Below are 21,751 nucleotides of genomic sequence, written 5' to 3'. Positions count from 1 at the left end.
GATTAAAACAGGCATTAACTTGTTTTGCTCCAGTGTGCTAAGAAACATTTGAAAGACATCCTTTTGGTTTTTGTTTGTTTGTTTGTTTGTTTGTTTTTGAGACAAGGTCTCACTCTGCCGCCCAGGCTGGAGAGCAGTGGCACCATTATACTCATCGCAGCCTCGAACTCCTGTGCCCAAGCGATCCTTCCATCTCAGCCTCTTGAGTAGCTAGGACTACAGGTGCACACCACCATGCCTGGCTAATGTTTTTAAAAATTGTTTGTAGAGATGAGGTCTCTCTGTGCTGCCCAGGCTGGTCTCCGACTCCTGGTCTCAAGCCATCCTCCCGCCTCGGCCTCTCAAAGTGCTGGGATTACAGGCGTGATCCACTGCGCCTGGCCAGTTTGATGGTTTTTAATAAAGCTACATACATAGGCAGCTCATGACCAGCAATTCCACTACATGGTATTCCCAAGGAAAGTGATGTATCCACATAGACTTGTACACGATTATTCATAGAACCTTTATGAATTATAGCCCCAAACTGAAAACAACCCAAATGCCCATCAATCCGTAAATGGATAAACAAAGAAAGGAACAAATTGCCAACATGTGTGTTAACACAGATAAAATCTCAAAAGCATGTTGACAAAAAAATTCAAAAGCATGTTGAACAAAAGAAGCCAGAGACAGGATTATTGTACTGCATGATTATACTATGATGTCATTTGCATGAAAATCTAGAAAAGACAAATCTACAGTGATAGAAGCAGGACAGTATTTTCCCGAGGCCAGGAATTGGGGATGGGACCTGGCAAAGGAAACGTTTAAGAGGATAACAATATTCTGCATCTTGCTCATGGTGATTGTTACACAGGTGGCACATTTACTAAAATTCACACTGTACAGCTTAAATGGATGCATTTTATTATATGCAAATTTTTTTTTTTTTGAGACAGACTCTCACTCTGTCACCCAGGCTGGAGTGCAGTGGCACGATCTCCGCTCACTGCAACCTCCACCTCCCGGGTTCAAGTGATTCTTCTGCCTCAGTCTCCTGAGTAGGTGGGATTACAGGTGCGTGCCACCACGCCTGGCTAATTTTTCTATTTTTAGTAGAGACGGGGTTTCACCATGTTGGTCAGGCTGGTCTCGAACTCCTGACCTCGTGATCGTGATCCGCCCGCCTCGGCTCCCCAAAGTGCTGGGATTACAGGTGTGAGCCACCGCATCCAGCCTAAAGTTGATTTTTTTAAAGCCCACAGAACCTGTCTCTGTTTTGATTAGTTTCCCCAGATTCATTGTGTTTTTTTTCGTTTTTGTTTTTTTTTCTTTTTTTGAGTTTCGCTCTTGTCACCCAGGCTGGAGTGCAATGGGTGACACTCGGCTCACTGCAACCTCTGCCTCCTGGTTTCACGCAATTCTCCTGCCTCAGCCTCTGGAGTAGCTGAGATTACAGGCGTCCGCCACCACTCCCGGCTGAGTTTTGTATTTTTAGTAAAGACAGGGTTTCACCATGTTGGCCAGGCTGGTCTTGAACTCCTGACCTCAGGTGATTTGCCTCAGCCTCCCAAAGTGCTGGGATTACAGGCATGAGCCACGGTGCCCAGCGTCCAGATTCATTGTTAATTTTAATGGGTTGCACTCCCTATTTGGAGAGTGAGCTTCCTGCTGATGGTCAATATGTATGTATGTATGTATGTTTTTTGACAGCAGGTCTCACTTTGTTGTCCACAGCTCGCTGCAGCTTCCTGGACTCAAGCAATCCTCCGGCCTCAGTCTCCTGAGTAGCTGGGACTACAGACATGCACCACCACACTTGGCTAATTTTTTTGTATTTTTTTGTAGAAATGGGGTCTCACCACGTTGCCCAGGCTGGTCTGGAACTCCTGGGCTCAAGCAATGATCCCGCCTTGGCCTCCCAAAATGCTGGGATTACAGGTGTGAGCCACAGCACCCGGCCGGTCACTATTTATTGATCCCTCGATATGTGCCAAATGCTGCTCTAAGAGCTTTGCATATATTAAGCTACTAAATCTACCAACCATGCCACACAATGTCAACAGCTCCATGTTAGAGATGGGAGGACTGAGGCACAGAGAGGGCAAACCTCTTGCCTAAGAGCACAGCATGTGATTTTGTAAGTGACAAACAATTTAACCTACATGGTCAGGCTCCAGAGTTTAGTTTGTAATAATTGCAATACACTGTCTCCTACTGAATTTGCTGATAGATACCTAAGAGCTAGTAAATTAAGGAAATCAAAGTTTTCATTAATAGATAACACCAGGTAAAAAGAGGAACATAGAAAAGTGACTAAATATGAGAGCAGGGGAAGGGTTCCCAAATTGGGCAATATGCTTTCTTTTTTTTTTTGAGACGGAGTCTGTCTCTGTCGCCCAGGCTGGAGTGCAGTGGCGCGATCTCGGCTCACTGCAAGCTCCGCCTCCTGGGTTCACTCCATTCTCCTGCCTCAGCCTCCCGAGTAGCTGGGACTACAGGCGCCCACCAACACGCCCGGCTAGTTTTTTGTATTTTTAGTAGAGACGGGATTTCACCGTGTTAGCCAGGATGGTCTTGATCTCCTGACCTCGTGATCCGCCCGCCTCATCCTCCCAAAGTGCTGGGATTACAGGCTTGAGGGGCAGTATGCTTTCTATACCTGTTTCCCCACTTGTGAAATAAACTACTCCACCTAGCAAACTCACACTTAGGCACCTCACTGAGAGAAAAGTATTTCATGTGCATACACAATTTAAAAAGTTAAGGGCCAGGTGTGGTGCCTCTTGCCTCTAATCACAGTACTTGGGGGGCAGAGGCAGGAGGACCGTTTGAGTCCAGGAGTTGAAGACCATCCTGGGCAGTATAACAAGACACAGTCGAAGAGAAGAGGAAGAGAAGAGAAGGAAAGAAATTCTGGAAGGAAGGAAGAAAAAAAAAAAGAAGAAAAAGAAGGAAGAAAGGAAAGAAAGAAAGAAAAGAAAAGAAAAGAGAAAAGAAAAGAACGGAACAGCAGGTTCTTGCCTTCTCTAGAATCCCAAGCCCTCTATGGGAAGTAAACACTCCAGCCCCTTCTGTTTCTCCTGTTCTTATCTCTGTATTCCCAAATGATAAGCTATCACGCTTTCTGATTTATCAGTATCATATGTTATCTCTTGATTTGCTGGCCTGATAGGTAAGGACTTAGCTCTCCAAAACTCCCCCATTTCTCCTTTGCCCAACAAAATTGTACCGGAATTCTCTATTAAATCACTCTAAATTTCTAGGACAATGCAAATTTTTCTCACAGCTGAACTAAGAAGCCCACTAAACCACAATTCCTTTCTTTGTTCTTGGAATTAGTAATTGCCTTTTTTTTTTCTTATCCTGGTTTTCCATCAATTTGTCATTATTTTTCTTCTAATGTCCAACATCTTTGTCTGTCGCTGCATACATTTAAGCATACCCATTCCGCTTTCTTCCTGATGGTCTCCTTCCTAACCTGGTGCTGTCGTCGGGACTGGGTGCTCTCTCTCTAAGGATGCGTGTGGCTTGCATGCTGGAGTCTCATTTCCCGTGTGGCTGTTAGCACGTGAAGAGATGGTAGTGATGTTCACCGTGATAATGCTGCTGGTTTATTGTGGAAGCTCTCCGCAGAAGTCACTGTACATCATTTTGTTATCTCTCTCCTTTTTTAAAAAAAGATTTCTCTACCCATCCATCCACTAACTGTATGTCATTTATTGAAAATGTATTCCATATGCATAAATTGAGTTCACATATGTAATCACATAGAATTCAGAAACAGGGATTTCAGAAACCTAGGTCCTAGGTTGTGAAACTGCTACTATTCAAGTATCCTTTTCTGGATCTCAATTCAAATAACCCAACTCTTAAAGGATACATTTATGGGACAGTTGGAAGAGTTTAAGCAGAATATTTGGTATAAAATTGCTACAAAATTATTAGCGTTTAAGGTATGATATAGTATTGTAGTTATATGTAAAATTTTTCTTAACTTTTGGAGATAGTTACTGGAAGATTTCTGTATCAAGTGATGTCTGTGATGTACTTCAAAATAATCCTTTGTGGGGGTGAGGGAGCAAGTTGAAATAAGGTAGGCTGAGCATCTCAAAACTGAAAATCGAAAATCTGAAAAGCTCCAAAATTCAAAACGTTTTTGTTTTGAGACAGAGTCCAATCTGTCGCCCAGGCTGGAGCGCAGTGGCACAATCTCGGCTCACTGTAACCTCCGCCTCCCAGGTTCAAGCAATTCTCCTTCCTCAGCCTCCCAAGTAGCTGGGATTACAGGCACCTGCCACCATGCCTGGCTAATTTTTGTATTTTTATTAGAAATGGGGTTTTGCCTTGTTGGCCAGGCTGGTCTCGAACTCCTGACCTCAGGTGATCTGCTTGCCTCAGCCTCCCAAAGTGCTGGGATTACAGGCATGAGCCACCATGCCTGGCCCAAAATGTTTTGAGTGCTAACCTGACACTTAAAGGAAATGCTTGTTTTGCAGCATTCAGATTAGAGAGTTTTGGAGTTGGAATGCTTAACCTGTAAACATAAAGCAAATATTCCAAAATCTGAAATCTGAAACACTTCTTGTCCTAAGCATTTTGGATAAAGGATTCTGAACCTGTATAAGAAACAAGATTGGCTATGTGTTGATAATTGCTCAAGTTGGGTGATGGGAGTTCATTATACCACTCTCTCTATGTTTACATGTGTTTAGAACATTCCAGAACAATTTGTTTTTAAATGGTTTTCAGGGTAGGCCAGGAAAAAAAATAAATCTGATAATTGTAGGAGACAGAATTTAAAACTTATCTTCTAGCAAGGATATATTTCTTTTTTTTTTTTTTTTTTTGAGGTGGAGTCTCCCTCTGTCGCCCAGGCTGGAGTGCAGTGGCGCGATCTCGGCTCACTGCAAGCTCCGCCTCCTGGGTTCACGCCATTCTCCTGCCTCAGCCTCCCGCGTAGCTGGGACTACAGGCGCCCACCACCACGCCCGGCTAATTTTTTTTTTGTACTTTTAGTAGCAGCGGGGTTTCACCGTGGTCTCGATCTCCTGACCTCGTGATCCGCCCGCCTCGGCCTCCCAAAGTGCTGGGATTACAAGCGTGAGCCACCGCGCCCGGCCCCCTTTTTAATTTTTTTGTAGCGACAGAGTCTCACTATGTTGCCTACGCTGGTCTTGAACTCCTGAGCTCAAGTGATCGTCCCGCTTCTGCCTCAGATTTGTAATTTAAATAACAGTAGGGAAACTAAAATAACTAAGTCGATTGTAAGTTCATTAATTAAATTAAAAAAGAAATATATCCGCCGGGCGCGGTGGCTCACGCTTGTAATCCCAGCACTTTGGGAGGCCGAGGCGGGCAGATCACGAGGTCAGGAGATCGAGACCACGGTGAAACCCCGTCTCTACTAAAAATACAAAAAATTAGCCGGGCGTGGTGGCGGGCGCCTGTAGTCCCAGCTACTCGGAGAGGCTGAGGCAGGAGAATGGCGTGAACCTGGGAGGCGGAGCTTGCAGTGAGCCGAGATTGCGCCACTGCACTCCAGCCTGGGTGACAGAGCGAGACTCCGTCTCAAAAAAAAAAAAAAAAAAAAAAAAAAATTAAAAAGTTAGCTAGGAATGGTGAGAGCCTGTAATCCCAGCACTTTGGGAGGCTGAGGTGTGAGGACTGCTTGAGCCCAGGAGTTGGAGGCTGCAGTGAGCCATGATTGTGCCACTGCATGCCAGCCTGGGTGACAGAGCAAGACCCCAACTGAAAAAAAAATAAAATAAAATTTATGTTTTAGTGTATTTATGTATTTATATACAAACTCAATTTCAATACCAAAGTCAAGATTCATCCATTTGTTCAACAGCAATTGAGCATCTTCCATAGATGCCAGCACTCTTGGGTACTCAAGATACACCTGTAACAAGGACTCAGAATAGCGACTCAAAAATTAGTTTGTGATTAAAAAAAAAAAGCTGGAAAGCTATCTTTTACATACATTATTTCATTTCATCCTTCTAGCTATTCTGCAAGATAGCTATCTAATAGGCCTAAATGAAATTAAGGTTCAGAGAGAATAAGTCACTTGCCCCACTGGCTAATGGAGGAAATGGGACTATAATCCACGTTGATCTGCCAAGTCTGGGTCCTTCCACTGCATGTGGCCCTGAGCTCCCTCACCTGCCGGATGGCATGAGGCTTGATTGGAAGCACTCTCATCTGTTAGATCAACTCTCCACAGCATGCTCCTGGAACACAACTGCTGTGTACCACTCTAGCAGTCAAGCAAGCAAGAGAAGCTGACTTTGAGTAAACTGAAAACCAATTATTTAAAGGATATTGGGTACTTCAGGATTTTGGAGTGGTCTAGAGAGACTGGTTCAAGGCTAAAGTTCCAGAAGAAAAAAATGCCCAAACCCATCTTACGGAACTGGTCGGATGAGGAAACTGATGCCACCACCACTGAGTGCCACGGAGTGCCCTGCCACGGAAACACAGCTTTACCACCTCCCTGCATGCCTGGGTCCCAAATGCAGGAGTCCAAAGTCTTCTGGGTTGTCCTGAGAGAGGATGGACTGACATAGCCAGCATTCCCCAAATCTAGCACGGGTGCTCAGAGGGAGCTGGGCAAGGCAACCACTCTGTGATTCTCTCTGTGGGATGTTCAATACATTTGCATGCCTCTTCTCCAATTAAAAAAGAGGAACTGGACAGACAGAAACCACAACAAACACCCTCCGTCCCCCAAATAAGGTGAACAAGTCTTTGGTGAAATGGCAGAAAAACAGGCAGTTTAACAGGTTTCTCTACTGCAGGGCCACTCGGGACATTCATGCATTCATTCATTCATTCGTTTGAGGCAGAGTGTCACACTGTCACTCAGACTGGAATGCAGTGGTGCAATCATAGCTCACTGCAGCCCTGGCCTCCGGAGCTCAAGCGATCTGCCTGCCTTGGCTTCCCAAGCAGCTGGGATTACAGGCGTGAGCCACCGTGCCCAGCCAACATGGAGCTTTTAATATGCTTTACAGCATGAACAATCTCCAGGAGGAGGATGTAGTAGTTCCCAAATATTGGTGATCATGGAACTTTTATTTCTGTAACAGGCTAAATACGATGGAAAAAGTGGTGCTGGTGGTAGGTTTTATGCTCAATTGCTTCTTCTCCTGTCCTCTGCTAAGTCCTATTCATTTGACATTAAAAAAAAAATTTTTTTTTCCTTTTTTTGAGACAGAGTTTTGCTCTTGTTGCCCAGGCTAGGGTCCAATGGTGCGATCTCGGCTCACTGCAACCTCTTCCTCCCGAGTTCAAGCGATTCTCTTGCCTCAGCCTCCCGAGTAGCTGGGATTACAGGCGTTAGCCACCATGCCAGGCTAATTTTTGTATTTTAGTAGAGACGGGGTTTCACCATGTTGGTCAGGCTGGTGTCGAACCCCTGACCTCAGGTGATCAACCTGCCTCGGCCTCCCAAAGTGCTGGGATTACAGGCATGAGCCACCACGCCCAGCCTATTTTTTTAATATTAAAAAAATTCCCCACTTTCCAAGGCTGACCTATCATTTGCCCTCTAAGAGGTTTTTGGGTAAGCCCAGGCACAGATTTTGTTTTTTTTTTTAAAGGTTTTATTTCTGATTCCACTCCCTGAACTCTAGTTCTGGGGCCCACATATCTCATCTGTGCTATAGCAGTCACTCCCAACTGGCCTCCCTGTCGGTCATCACAAATGCAAATCCAGTTGTCACTTCCTTAACTGAAAACACTTTGATGGCTTCCCATTGCCCTCGTGAAATGCCATGTTCTGGTTCCTACTTCCTTCCCGTTTTCTCTCCTGTCACGGCCCCCTCCCCCGCAAAACTTCTCCCCCTACTGGCAACACACACCAGATGTTTGCTAATCACCTACTTTGGAAAGCTGGTCTGGCTGGGTCCTCTTCCCATGGACTCCTGTAGCATCCTACATTTTTACTTTTCATGGCACTTAAACTGCATGGTAACTGCTTGACCACTTGACCACTGGTCTGTACTCCCCACCAGATAACAAGTTCTGAGGTTCTGAGAGGGCAGAAATTCATTTTGCTTTTTTTTTTTTTTTTTGAGGCATTCTTCTGTCACCCTGGCTGGAGTCCAGTCACACAAGTCATAGCTCACTGCAGCCTTGAACTCCTATGCTCAGGCAATCCTCCCACCTTAGCCTCCTGAGTAGCTGAGACTGTGGGTGTGTGCTATGCCCAGCTAATTTTCTCACACATTAATACCCAGCAAAACACTTGCTATGTAAAAGTGAGTCTATAAAGTGATGAACACACTTTAAAATAGGGTAACAAATATCTTTTTATTTTTCTCTGTCTCTCATACAGTCAGACTGGCATAGCAGGTATCAGTGGTACACTAAAAACATTAGATTTTAATGTGTTCCATGATGAAGCAGACAAAATGCACTTCCTATCTTTGGTGGGAAAAAAAGAAATTATACTTACCCTTTGTAAAAGCATAGAGAAAGTTTAGAGTCTGAAGAACAAGACTCAAATTTCTATGGTTTCAACAGAACAGGGAGTGAGAGAAACCTCAGTTGCTGAGGGCAGGGCATTTGTCAGAAGGATTGTTAAATCTTTATAAAATGCCAATCATTTATGGCTAGTTCTAAAGGAGAAAAGAGCGTCTCAAAAAGCAGCACTATCAGTCATGAGCTTGAATGTTTTCAGAGAGGTTCCTCAGGAAAACACCTAACACCATTTTCTGAATGAGAGGCCAAATATCCTCTCTTTACCTTTAGTCGTTTTCAGGACTAAAACATTTGCTTGGTTCAAAACATTAGGTGAAATTTCCTCATGGTTATCTCAACTAAGATACTGGCTTTGGGCAAAGTTGTAACAATGAGGGTTTTTTTTTCCCCCCTTAAAGATTTGGGTTAACAAACTTACTGAGCATTGACTCTGCAGCTAGGCACTATTTATGTGCTTTACATGAATTAACACTTTAAGACTTGAAATAAGCCTGGAAGATTAGCATTATGCCTGTATCCTAGATATTATCTCACTGTACCAAAGAAACTGGCATTATGCCCATTTAATAAATGAGGAATCTAAGGTTGCATAATTTAGCTAAAGTTACAAAACTACCAAGTAGCAGATCTGAGATTCAAATCCAGGCAGTTTGGCCTAACAGTCTACATTCTTAACAGTAGTATTATAATGGCTCTTGAATAAATTCACTTCACACACATACATAAAGATCCATTCAATCTGAGTCAGAGATTTGGATTTTGGTGCTGGCTCCGTCTTTAGTAAGTTGTGGGGATTGCATGTAGACACTGCCAATCTGAGACTGTCTACCTGACTGTAAAATTAGATGATTGGATTCGATCAGTCACCTCCTAACAACGTGAAAGAGGAGATGAGAAGGTAGAGGTGGTGGTTAGACACATCACAAGGATCCTTGGCCCATTCCAAACAAAGACTCTTTAGGAAAATGAGTTGTTCTGCTAGAAGTTAAGGTATGAAAAATCTCTGGACTATAACAGATTGTTTTCTTTTGAAGCCCACAGAATCCAAGTAATGTGGCATCTGGAAGTCCCGTCCAAGTGCATGCAAAGACACAGGTGGGTTTTCCTAGAGGAGGAGTCAAGTCTTTTATTAAACACTCAAAGGAATTCATGACTCCAAAAAAGATGAAGGGCCTATAAAATACTTCTTCAGCTTTATGCTCTTGGAGGGAACTGGCAATCCAAGTTTGTAAAGAGCAATATGACAAAACCTGTATTTCCTGATTAACAGCCAAGTGTTATTAGACTATGATGAATAAGACATATTAAAAGTAATCATAACCTAATAAACTAGGTACCTACAGGTGCTACTTAAAATTTGCTGTCTTGGACACAGAACTGAAGTAAAATATCTCATCTGGAACTAGCTTATATCTGATACAGACAATATGTTTTAACATTTTTTTCAGAGTTACAAACTTACAATAAACCAAAGAAAAAGTCCAATCACGAGTTATATATAAAGTATTTATTTTTTATGCACATATTTACCTACAAAATTTACAGAAAATAAAACAAAGCAGAATATATAGAATACCCTCTTAAGACTTCTTAAGAGCAGAAGGTTTTATTGCTGCAGTTCAAAGAATAAAATTTTATACAAGTGAAAGCTAAGATGAACACATTTAAGTTAAATGGCAGCCTTGTTAAAAAGTTTTATCTTGTTATTGAATTTTCAGCTTTATGTTAAATGAAATTTAAAAGATTGCTCATGAAATAATTTAAACCTTTTCAAACTCTAATAAACAGGTAAAAGGCACCTCCAGTACTTTAAAATATTTACAGCAATCCCAATAGTTTAATTTTAAGGGCTATTATAGTACATGTGGCTATTATGCATACACAGTATGTCATTAACACTCTCTAAACAGTGAGAATTGTAGACTCTAGTTTGTGGCACCGCTCCCAAGTTATTCTGGTGAAGGCGTAGGATGACCAATTACACCTGTGCAACACTAGTGTCACAGCCTGTCTACCACAGCGTAAAATCCAGTTATCTAAAACAATGACTATCAAAGTCCCAGACAATACATAATTTATCAGTAGACTTGTATATTCACAAGTCTTTAGGGTATTTTAAAAATAATTAAAGAGGCCAGGCATGGTGGCTCATGCCTGTAATCCCAGCATTTTGGGAGGCTGAGGCAGGAGGATCACGAGGTCAGGAGATCGAGATCAACCTGGCCAACGTGGTGAAACCCCGTCTCTACTAAAAATACAAAAAAATTAGCCGGGTGTGGTGGCATGCACCTGTAGTCTCAGCTACTCGGGAGGCTGAAGCAGGAGAATCGCTTGAACCCGGGAGGCAGAGGTTGCAGAGAGCCAAGATCGTGCCACTGCACTCCAGCCTGGCGACAGAGCGAGATTCCGTCTAAAAAAAAAAAATTATTAAAGCAATATAAAGGATATTTAGCATTAAATGAAAATAATGAACTAAAAATATAACCACAATAGTTGCTGGAGTTCAATATCTGGTTTAACAGAAAGTGTTTCTCAAAACATCTGTAACTTCTTACAACATAATGGAGAGTTTTCCTCAGTCTAAGCTGAATCCAATGTTTTTCCTGCAGTATGATTAGAAATGTAAGAATGAAAGGCACACATAATAGCCAGTTTTAAAGAGCTGTGGGGATGGCAAGCAGATGTTCCTGAAATACGGTGCAGGAGAACAAAGTCCACACAACGTTTTCCTCTTTGTTTAACATTGGCATTGATTTGCTATTTACAGTAGTTTGCAAAAATACATTATAAAAACTGAATGAGGTTCTGTTTCTAAGTTTAACTTAGTAACATACATACATACTTCATCTGCAAAAATCTTTGCAGGATCTGAAGTACTAAAGTGACACTAACACTGAAACACAGGTAATCAAAAGTACCAAAGCACTGATAATGAGTCACCATCATCAAGATAATCCAGGTAAATATTGCACACTTCTTGTCAGTTGCTGCTATGACCTTTACATATCCAACCGCAAAAGGAATCCTTTATGGCTTTTTGCTGTATCACTTATTCGAAGAAAGGCTATTTTAAGTCCCATAACAATGAGTGAAGATTGTCATTGAACATGAGGCCTAGGTTTCAAAATTAGTTTTCCTGTCTGCAAAAATGAAAAGACAAAATTTTTTCAATACACAGTTCTAGTAAAAATACCACTGTTTATTTATAAACCTTAAAGCGTATGTGCAAGGAATAAGAACGCTTCTCTATAGTCAAGATTAAACAATTAATAGTTATGCTTTCAAAGCTTCCTTTGTTTGGAGCTTCCTTCTGAGCTCTTTATTTTAAAATACTACATACATCTTTTTTTTCTCCTCTTTTCATTTTTTGTAGAGACGGTGTCTTGCTATGTTGCCCAGGTTCATCTCAAACTCCTGGACTCAAGCAATCCTCCCGCCTTGGCCTCCCAAAGTGCTGGGATTACAGGCGTGAACCACCATGCCTGGCCTCTTTATTCTAATTTCTGTAATGAATAGGTATTACTTGTTTAATGACTTTTTAAATTGAAGACTAAGACACTTTTATAAATAAAATAAGCAAATCAAAACAGAAGCTACCTATCAAAATTGTGAGACACCCTTATTATACACTGGTACATGATAGTTTTTAATTTACTTAAAGACAGGGTCTCACTGTCGTCCAGGCTAGACTGCAGTGGTATGATCACAGCTCACTGCAGCCTCAAACTCCTGGGCTCAAGCAATTCTCCTGCCTCAGCCTCCCAAGCAGCTGGGACTACAGGTGTGTGCCACCTGCCTGGCTAATTGTTACAATTTTTGTAGAGATGGGGTCTTGCTAATGTTGCCTAGGCTGGTCTCAAACTCCTGGACTCAAGAGATCCTCCTGCCTCCGCTTTCCAAAATGCTGGGATTCGAGGCATGAGCCACCATGCCCAGTCTCCCATCATCTACTTTTAAAAACACAATAGGTTCATATGTCCATAGTCCACAAATTAATCTATGACCTTATTTACAAATAACATATGTAGCATATCACTTGATAAATAACAGTACTTTATAAAACCAATATCCGCTGAGCCATTTTTGGTCAATAACAAACAACCACTGTACTTCACTGAATCTAAGATGCATCAGTTAAAAGATGCATCATGATTTTATGTCATTAAGATTAAATTGTTAACTCTCCCAATTTGTCAGATGTCATTGATTGTAAGATGGATCTCAATGCCAAATATGTTAAATGTAAAAGTATCTTAGAATCAATGCTCTAAGTATATTCTCACTATTCATTCCACAGAGAAAATTTATTGCTAATAAAATGTCTACATTTCTAAAGCCAAAAATTTCAGTGTTTTCATGCAGGTCTATAATTTTCTAACCAAAAAAATACTTACATCATCACAAGACATATTGTATTCTGCTAATACCGTTCGACATCGAGCAGCTATACTGAATACATGTGGTCAAAGGAAAATTTCTCGTTTCAAGAGTAAGCTTTGTTTTTTTTTTTGAGACAGAGTCTTGCTCTGTAGCCCAGGCTGGAGTGCAGTGGTGTGATTTCAGCTCACTGCAACCTCTGCCTCCCGGGTTCAAGCGATTCTCCCACCTCAGCCTCCCGAGTAGCTGGGACTACAGGCACAGACCACCACACCTGGCTAATTTTTTGTATTTTAGTAGAGATGGGGTTTCACCATGTTGCCCACGCTGGTCTCGAACTCCTGAGCTCAGGAAATCCACCCACCTCGGCCTCCCAAAGTGCTGGGATTACAGGCGTGAGCCACCCCGCCCGGCAAGAGTAAGCTTTTAACCATTACCTAGACCAAGAAAGAACTTCACAGAATGAAATTTAATCCTTGGTAAAGGATACATTGATGGTGCAACTACTCTCTTGTGTATTCCAGCAAAGAACAAGCCTATTAGAGTGATACAGCTAATGGTGAAAAACGGGTGATTCCATAATGATGTGAAGAAGGACACCTGTAAAAGAAGAGATGAAAATATAAAAATGTTAAAAATCTTAGAATGGCTGATTCCTACCTTCCCACTTGTACATCAATATATATAATATTTTTTATCATCTAAACTATGAGGATTTGAAGACTTCTAATAATCTTAGTTCTCTGTATTGCTGTGTTGTAAAAATAAAAATGTATAGGCTTTCTATCTTCTATAAAGCAAGATAAATATAGCAGTATTCCCTCCATTCATTTCAAATACTTGAACTACTACAAATTCATTCCTATAATCAAAAAACAACCCTATCAAAAATATTTACTGAACTCTGCATTGAATGAGTGAAGATGAGGCCTCTGGTCTCAATGAAAACACAAATCAAACATGATTTAGTTATTTAGCTACCTTCTCTGTTTTTTTTTTTTTTTTTGACAGAGTTTCACTCTTGTCACCCAGGCTGGAATGCAATGACACGTTCTCAGGTTGCAGCAACCTCCACCTCCAGGATTCAAGTGATTCTCCTGCCTCAGCCTCCCAAGTAGCTGGGATTACAGGCGCCCGCCACCACGCCTGGCTAATTTTTGTATTTTTAGTAGAGACGGGGTTTCACCATGTTGGCCAGTCTGGTCTTGAACTCTTGATCTCAGGTGATCCACCCGCCTTGGCCTCCCAAAGTGCTGGGATTACAGGCGTGAACCACCATGCCCAGCCTACCTTTACTATTAAAAAGCTTCCTTAAAAGAGTTGAGCAAACTCTGCCATTCATAACTTGGTCCCAGTCTAATTTTCATCTCCTGCCATATTTCCACACATACGCTGCCTTGTTCACCTCTCTCCCTCCACCTGGCTAACTCTTACATATCCTCATAACACTCAATTCCAGCATCACCCCTTCCTCCCTGCAGAGGCAAAAAACAAATTTGGTTCTGAGATCTAAATGACCACAGGACATTCAAGCAGGGAAAAACGATTAGTAGCTATCCATAAAGAACTAGAATGAAAGAGAAAGAGCTGATTTCAGATCTGGGCATATCAAATGATAGCAGAAAACAGGACAATCCACAAGTCTTAAGAATATGTAGAGGGACAAGGGTCCAGGATCCATGACTGGAACAAGAGTAGGCACCAAAATGGAAACATCGACTGGAGACACAGAGAAGACAAGCATTTAGAGCCTGTGTAGAAAGAAATCAAGTGGATTAGTAACTAGATGGGAGCAAGAGAATCAAGTTAAGCACATTCCCACTCCACTCTCACAGCAGGAGATGCGCAGGTACGCATTTCAAGACAGAAGCGCCAGGTAGATGGCCCAGCATGGTACTGGTTACAGAAGTTTGTCAAATGAAGAAATGAGAGGCTGAAAATACCAGAAAAGAAGCTCCCAGAAAGATGATGACCCAAGGAAAAGTTAATATTCCAGAAGAACGTCTTCTTCAAACCTCTGAGGACAGTGTCTCACAAGCCAGCTCTGTTGTGTGTGGCCTGCACCAGGTTAGCATATATAGTGCTTTATGTCTTCATTTTAATTAGGCCATCAGTTTCAGCCTTCCTCCCTCCACGGCAACACTCCAGTGCATCGAAACAGCAATTCTCTCCAGGCCAGGCAGTCAGGTACTTCCTGTGTGCCATATTCTTTCTCTCCCTAGGTTCTTCCAGCTAGCCACTAGCTCCTGAGTTTGCAACTCTTGCTACAGATACAATTGCTGGTTAAAAATCCTGTCAGGTCTGGGGTTATTAAATACTGAAATATAAAGAGCCAACCCTTAGGTGAATAGTTATATTCTCACCTAATTTAGAAAATTATATTAACTACATAGTTTTGGGCCTATTTCAAATTACATTTAATTCTGTGTTTTATTAAGATCTCAACTAGCTGAAATCCGCTTATATTTTTCCCAATTAGAAGTCAGACTCATTTCCCAAGATGGATCTTTTTCAATCTTCCTGCCAGCCTCCTTCCACTCTTCCCCTAAAGATGACTACCAAGTGCAGCCTTAAGATCAGATTTTTATAAATGAACACACAAGAGAGTTTCCTGTCTGCCATAAAAATCCTCTATTAACATAAAATTCCATCACCAATCTCCCCTTGCTTCCTATCCTTTTAAATATCTCCACCTCAGCAGATAAAGTTAGGGAGACTATATGCGAAATAAACCTCTCTGGCTGTCTGAATTGCCTTGGAGACTGATGACAAAAGCCTTCTCTTAGGTTTTTCTTCTGTAAAACCTAAAAGGTACAAATAGAGCTACTCAAAGTAGTCTACTTAATTGCAGCTTAAACCGGGGAGGGGATTTTTAAGATTTGTGAAAATTACATCATTACTCCCTAAATAAAACTGCACTGGGGGAAAGAAACTTCACTGAAAAGTTGGAGACTAACTACTTCTCTAATAAAAAAAAGCCCTGAGTTTGAAATTAAGGCACAAGTTAGTAGAAAGAGGTGGAAATTTGAGAAACATGCTATCAACTTTCATCAAAGGATGCTTCAAGGAATAACATTATGAAATCAGTTATTGCATTTGGTATAGGGATATTCTTGCACAGTGCCCAATGGGAGATCCCTCAGTGTTTCCTATATTAAACTTCAGGCAAGGAATTTTTTTTCAGAGATAAATGTTGGGAAAGAAAAGCTTTGCTAGCCCAAGGAACTGATATATGTGTTATCTTACAGACAATGAAAATCACAGAATTAACTGTGACTTCACTGATGAGATTACTCAGAGACTAATTTATAATCCAATTCTGGCAACCGTGTTGGGCTACATGGCCTATACATCAGTGAGCTGGTTTCCCTTCTGGTTTTGACCTCATGGTCCAACTTGTTTTTATCTAGTCCTGACTTTTTATTATACTTGTATTTTGCTATTTTATCATATGTGTTTCCTGTAAAGTCATCTCCAGTGCTTTATGGGATGAAGAAAGGTATTAACAGAGATAACTCATAGAAGAAAATGTTATTTTATAATTTTTTTCTCTCCCTCTTTTTTTCTGAGACAGGGTTTAGCTCTGTCACACAGGCTGGAGTGTAATGGCACAATCATAGTTCACTGCAGCCTCGATCTCCTGAGCTCAAGTGATCCTCCCACCTCAGCCTCCCAAGCAGCTGGGTACAGCATACTACACCTGGCTGATTTTTAAATTTTTTGTAGAGATGGGGTCTTGCTATATTACATTGCCCAGGCTGGTCTTGAACTCCTCCCTTGGCCTCCCAAAGTGCTGGGATTCCAGGTGTGAGCCACCATGCCTGGCCTATTTTAGAACTTTTAAAAGCTGGCACTGATGACACTCAATGAACAAAGCAGAATGAAGAGAATACTCACACTGAAGTAAAAATGAGAGATATTAAAAAAATGTAAAAATGATAAATTCAGAAGTGAATGACAAATAACAAATAAATGTCTAAGAAATAATAGCATCTCTTAGACCTTTTCCCTGTAAAGATACTTAATTCACAACAGCCAGCCAAAATCTTCCTTGAGCAAATTAATAAAAGGCATATTTTTAATGACAATATCACTAGTAGTAGTAATAGGTAGTGTTTGAATACTTTATCATTAACAAAGCACTACAATATCCATTATCTCATTTAATTATGCTAATGATTTTAAAACAAAACTTCTACCTTTTGTGTCTCAGGGTCTATTAACCAGTTCCAGGCACCAGTAGCTGTACAGACAGATACCACTATAAGAAGCACTGATGAAAGATAAACACGAAATTAGTAAGCAAATACATACTTAATATGTGATACTATCACCACCAGTTCCTACTAAATGACAACCAAAGAATATAGCACTTTATTAAATGGAAAATGCACTAACTAGACTCAGGAATTAGGAGGCTTGCCATCTGGCTTCAAGGAATTCTCTTAAACATTGTGAACCTTAGTAATTAAGCTACTGTTTCTCTTATGATTTGGTCAGAACTTATGATGATCAATGAAATAAAAAGCAATTCGATGGTGACACTTCAGTAGAAGAGTCTATGCTATGTAACGTTCACTGTGCTTAGTGAAGATTTTGCGGATCTTGTAAACCCAAATTAAAAAAACAACAAACTCATTTTCTACTATAAACAAACCATCAGACACTCCTTTTTGAATGTACTGAGAAGACTGACTAAAGGATTTTGCTTTGCAGATGACTGCCATGGTTACATTAAAGTCAGTGCAGGAAGTATGGAGCACACCAGTTAGTATCGGATTTTCTTTAAGGGACTTAAAGAAAGGTAGGGTAGAAATTACTGCCAGTAAAACTTAGAAAAGGTCTTTCTCTCCACTGAGCTAGAATGATTTTAGAAATTCTAAATAAATCATAAGTAAAACTTAAGAATGGTATTAGTAAAAAATAATAAAGGGGCATCAAGACCCAGTTAATATTCTGGAGATGATGACCGTTGCCTTTCAGCTAGGATGCATACATTTTTTCAAATGTGGAAATCCAGTTTCCAAGAGCAACAGAAATATAGCAAATATAGAAATATAGTAAAACCTTAATTATCTAGAATTCCTTGACGTACTTTTAGAAGAGGTAAACTAAAGGAAAAAAATCTTATTTTAGGTATTTAATAATAGGATCAAAATATCAAAACTATGTTCTGAACTCAGAACAGACTGAACTAAATTTCTTACAATTCTGTATTTCCAGAAATACACGCACTATATTACACATGTATGTTTTAAGAAGATAAGCAAAAGCAAAATCAATACACTAGAAAGGACCTCATACACATGCTTTATTTGACTGGTTCATTAACCAAGTAAGTGCTAAGACCATGAGTCAGAGAAAAAGTAAAGTATATTTATATCACATTTTATAAGATAGGGCAGTATCATATACATTTTAAAAGATTTTCAAGTAACAGTGAAACACAGGTTTTGGGGATAATTCCTAGGTAAACCAGAGAACCTAGGAAAATCATTACCTGTAAATTCTGACCAACCAGAATTCTCACAGCATACTAATAAAACGTTGCAAACAGATTTAATAAAAATTACACAAAAAATCTTGCCAGATCCTTAGATCCTTAGCTTCAGTAGTGCTTTTTTGGTCTAGCAAACTGATTTACACTTTGAAATAAAGTAAATCCTCAATGTATGCTACTACACTTCCTTCTTGATAGCAATTAAATTTAAATAATGACCATCCAGGCAATTAAAACTATTTGGCCCGGCGTGGTAGCTCACACCTGTAATCCTAGCACTTTGGGAAGCCAGGATGGGAGGATCACCTGAGGTGAGGAGTTTGAGGCCAGCCTGGCCAAAATGGAGAAACCTCGTCTCTACTAAAAATACACAAAAAAATTAGCTGCACGTGGTGGCGGGCACCTGTAATCTCAGCTACTAGGGAGGATGAGGCAGGAGAATCACTTGAACCCAGGAGGCAGAGGTTGCAGTGAGCCAAGATGGCGCGCCACTGCACTCCAGCCTGGGTGACAGAGCGAGACTCCATTTCAAAAACAAAAACAAATAAAAACTATTCCAAACATATATCAACAAAGCAGTTTGTTTGATGATCTCATGGCTTGTATATTTGTCCACATTTCCTATATATTTCCATGGGCAAGTAATCACTGTTCAAATTATATTTTGTAGCATTCGTGATACTTATGAATAGATAGTAATAATGTGAATTTTCTAGGTCAGACTTCAAAGCAGCACAATTATGCTTTGTTAAAAATCAACTAAGGGTAATTCTGTAACTTTTCCAAGTATACATTAAATAACATGACTTTACTTTTTTTTTTTTTTTAAAACACAGGGTCTCCCTCTGTTCCCTAAACTGGAGTGCAGTGAACATAGCTCACTTAGCTCACTACATAGCTCACTACAGCCTCGACCTACTGGGCTCAAGTGATCCTCCCAAGTTGCTGGGACCTCGGGGTGTGCCACTATGCCTGGCTAAATTTTTTTTTTTTTTTTTTTGAGTAGAGATGGGGTCTCTCCATGTTACCCAGGCTGGTCTCAAACTCCCATGCTCAAGCAATCCTCCCGCCATGGCCTCCCAAAGTGCTAGGATTATACACGTGACTGAGCCCTGCCAATGTGACTCTTCTTACTAAAATTTTATTCCAATAGTTTGTAGGCAAATCATAAAACTGATAAACAGGCTACTGAAATTTTTATTAGATATGTCTTTATCAAAACTCTAATAGTTAATTCAAAAATTTAAATATTTTTATTATTCATTTATTGAGACCGGGTTTTGCTCTTGTCGCCCAGGCTGGAGTGCAATGGCGCAATCTCGGCTCACTGCAATCCCCGCCTCCCGGGTTCAAGCGATTCTGCCACCTCAGCCTCCTGAGTAGCCGGGATCACAGGTGGCGCCACCACAACTGGCTAATTTTGTATTTTTAGTAGAGACAGGGTTTCACCGTGTTGGCCAGGCTAGTCTTGAACTTCTGACCTCAGGTGATCCACCTGCCTGGGCTTCCCAAAGTGCTGGAATTACAGGCATGAGCTACGGCGTCTGGCCAAAAAATATGTTTTTTAATGGAAAAACAAAAACAACCACACGAAATAGACTGTTCTTTTGAGAAAGCCAGTTATAATTTCCTTTTCTTAAAAATTTCTTCATAAGGCATTGTTTACAATGTTAAATAAATTTACACAAATATTTTACATAAAAGCAAATCATTCCTATATAAGGATAAAAGTATCAATTGTTAGTTTCCCCTTAAAATAACATTCAGGAACTTACTTCTCCAGCGTCCAGTAGCAGGTTGCAAACAATGAATATATTCAGTAAGTCTCCTCTCAAAAGCCTTGAGATCTAGGTAGAAAGATGTCAATTTTCTAATTAGCCACTCTTACTCGTCTGACGAAATGTCAGAGTATTTACCTAACATTAAGACGACATGTGAGATACTCTTAACTGCTTCAGGTCTTACACACTAACTTCCATGTATCACTGCACTGTTTATTTCATTTACTATGACAGCTTTTTAAGCACTCGACAAAAACATTAGGGTTCTTTAATTCCAATTTCTCATATAAGAAAACTTGCTGATTCACTTTTAGAAGCTTCATAAAATGGTATGGGGAGAAATAAGCAGCAGCCTCGGCCAGCGCCCAAAGCGAACATTTTCAGGGTTGCAAATAAAATTAAAATCAGGTCGAGTTTTAGCTCTCTGGGAACCAAGAACTTCCTATTAGAACCACGTAGTGCCTAACATCAAAGTCTTCGAGGTCTACCTGACTGCAATTACCCGCCTCCGGTTTCCAGCTCTTATATTTAATTAATGGCTACGCTGCCTGGCCTTACTAGACTTCTTGACACTGATAGCGGGCGGGTGTGGAAAGACATTCCCCTTGCCCCCTCCGAAGGGGGTACAGGTGATCTTCGTGGCACCCAGGCAGCGCCTAGTTCTAGAAGACAGGGGCGTCTAAGCTGCTCCGAGTAAGTGGTGGGGTATCCTTTCCGCAGTGGCGTGCTTTAAACTTTAAAACACCGAGCAGCACTTCCTAACCTTGGCAGTTACCGGAAACCACCGCAGGAATCAGGGATACAACTCGCGGGGCTGTGAGAATGAAATGAAATGAATTAGCAGGCTGCAATGCACGGAGTGCAAGTGTCTGCCAATGAATAGAAAATAAAAACAGAAGCTGGCGAGGAGCTCGACCCTCTAGGCTTGTGGAGACTGAGGGAGCTGAGGCGCCGCCCCCCGCGTCCAGCCAGGTACGGCCGCCTCCGCGCCCCCAAGCTCCGGGCCTCGAGCTCCATCCTCCGCGGCCTCCTCCCGGGGCGGGGGTCTTCACGACGCCGGCCCCTCCGGAGCACCGCCAGCTTCCGAGAGGAGACGTGGGACGGGCCCGGGCGGCCCACCCTACCTTCCGCCTGCTCCAGCGAGTTCATGTCGGGCGGCAGCTCGGGTCACCGCCGCGGCCCCGTCCGCATCGCAGCTTCCGCGGCCCCCGCCCAGCCCGCAGCGCCAACTCCCACCTCTAACCGCTCGCCGCTGCCCCTCCCCGTCGCGCCGCCCCTTGCCTAGACCCGCTACGCTCATTGGGTTCCTCTACCAGACCTCCAACTAAGACGGCTTTTTATTGGCTGCCTCTTGCACCGGCCTCAGAGCCTAGCGTTGGACGGTCAGCCGGAGGGACCAAGAACTGCCGGCGGCCAGGCGGGCGTAACGCTGGCGCCGCCTCCTGCCCCGGGGAGGAACTGCAACCCTCCGGAGCCAGTTCGTTCATTCATTTATTCCCGGTTCCCCGCTTGGTTCTTTCATTCCTCAAATGTTGATTGAGCGCCCACTACCTTCCAGGCATTATTCTGGTCGCTAGCGAGGGATACAGAAATCAAAGAGCTGGTTCTGTCCTCAAGGATC

The 21,751-nt window shown here is 41.8% G+C and overlaps 1 protein-coding gene across 2 annotated transcripts; it reads right to left on the bottom strand.

Annotated features, from left to right (window-relative positions):
• Positions 1-9,959: 9,959 nt before the first annotated feature.
• Positions 9,960-21,370, bottom strand: CNEP1R1 (CTD nuclear envelope phosphatase 1 regulatory subunit 1). Of its 2 annotated transcripts, XM_032157299.2 has the most exons (7): positions 21,255-21,370; positions 20,894-20,944; positions 20,125-20,196; positions 17,049-17,122; positions 13,340-13,449; positions 12,867-12,921; positions 9,960-11,612 (listed from the first exon to the last, which is right to left on the bottom strand). In XM_032157299.2, the coding sequence occupies exons 1-7, from the start codon at positions 21,277-21,279 to the stop codon at positions 11,571-11,573; spliced, it is 429 nt and encodes a 142-aa protein (XP_032013190.1). In that variant the 5' UTR covers positions 21,280-21,370; the 3' UTR covers positions 9,960-11,570. The 2 variants fall into 2 exon arrangements, with proteins under 2 accessions (XP_032013190.1, XP_032013191.1); XM_032157300.2 differs by lacking the exon at positions 20,894-20,944.
• Positions 21,371-21,751: the final 381 nt, after the last annotated feature.

The sequence above is a fragment of the Hylobates moloch genome, unplaced genomic scaffold (assembly GCF_009828535.3).
Source record: "Hylobates moloch isolate HMO894 unplaced genomic scaffold, HMol_V3 SCAFFOLD_6, whole genome shotgun sequence".
Lineage (NCBI taxonomy): Eukaryota > Metazoa > Chordata > Mammalia > Primates > Hylobatidae > Hylobates > Hylobates moloch.
Note: the sequence above shows the minus strand (reverse complement) of the source record. Positions and strands in the feature narration are given on the sequence as shown.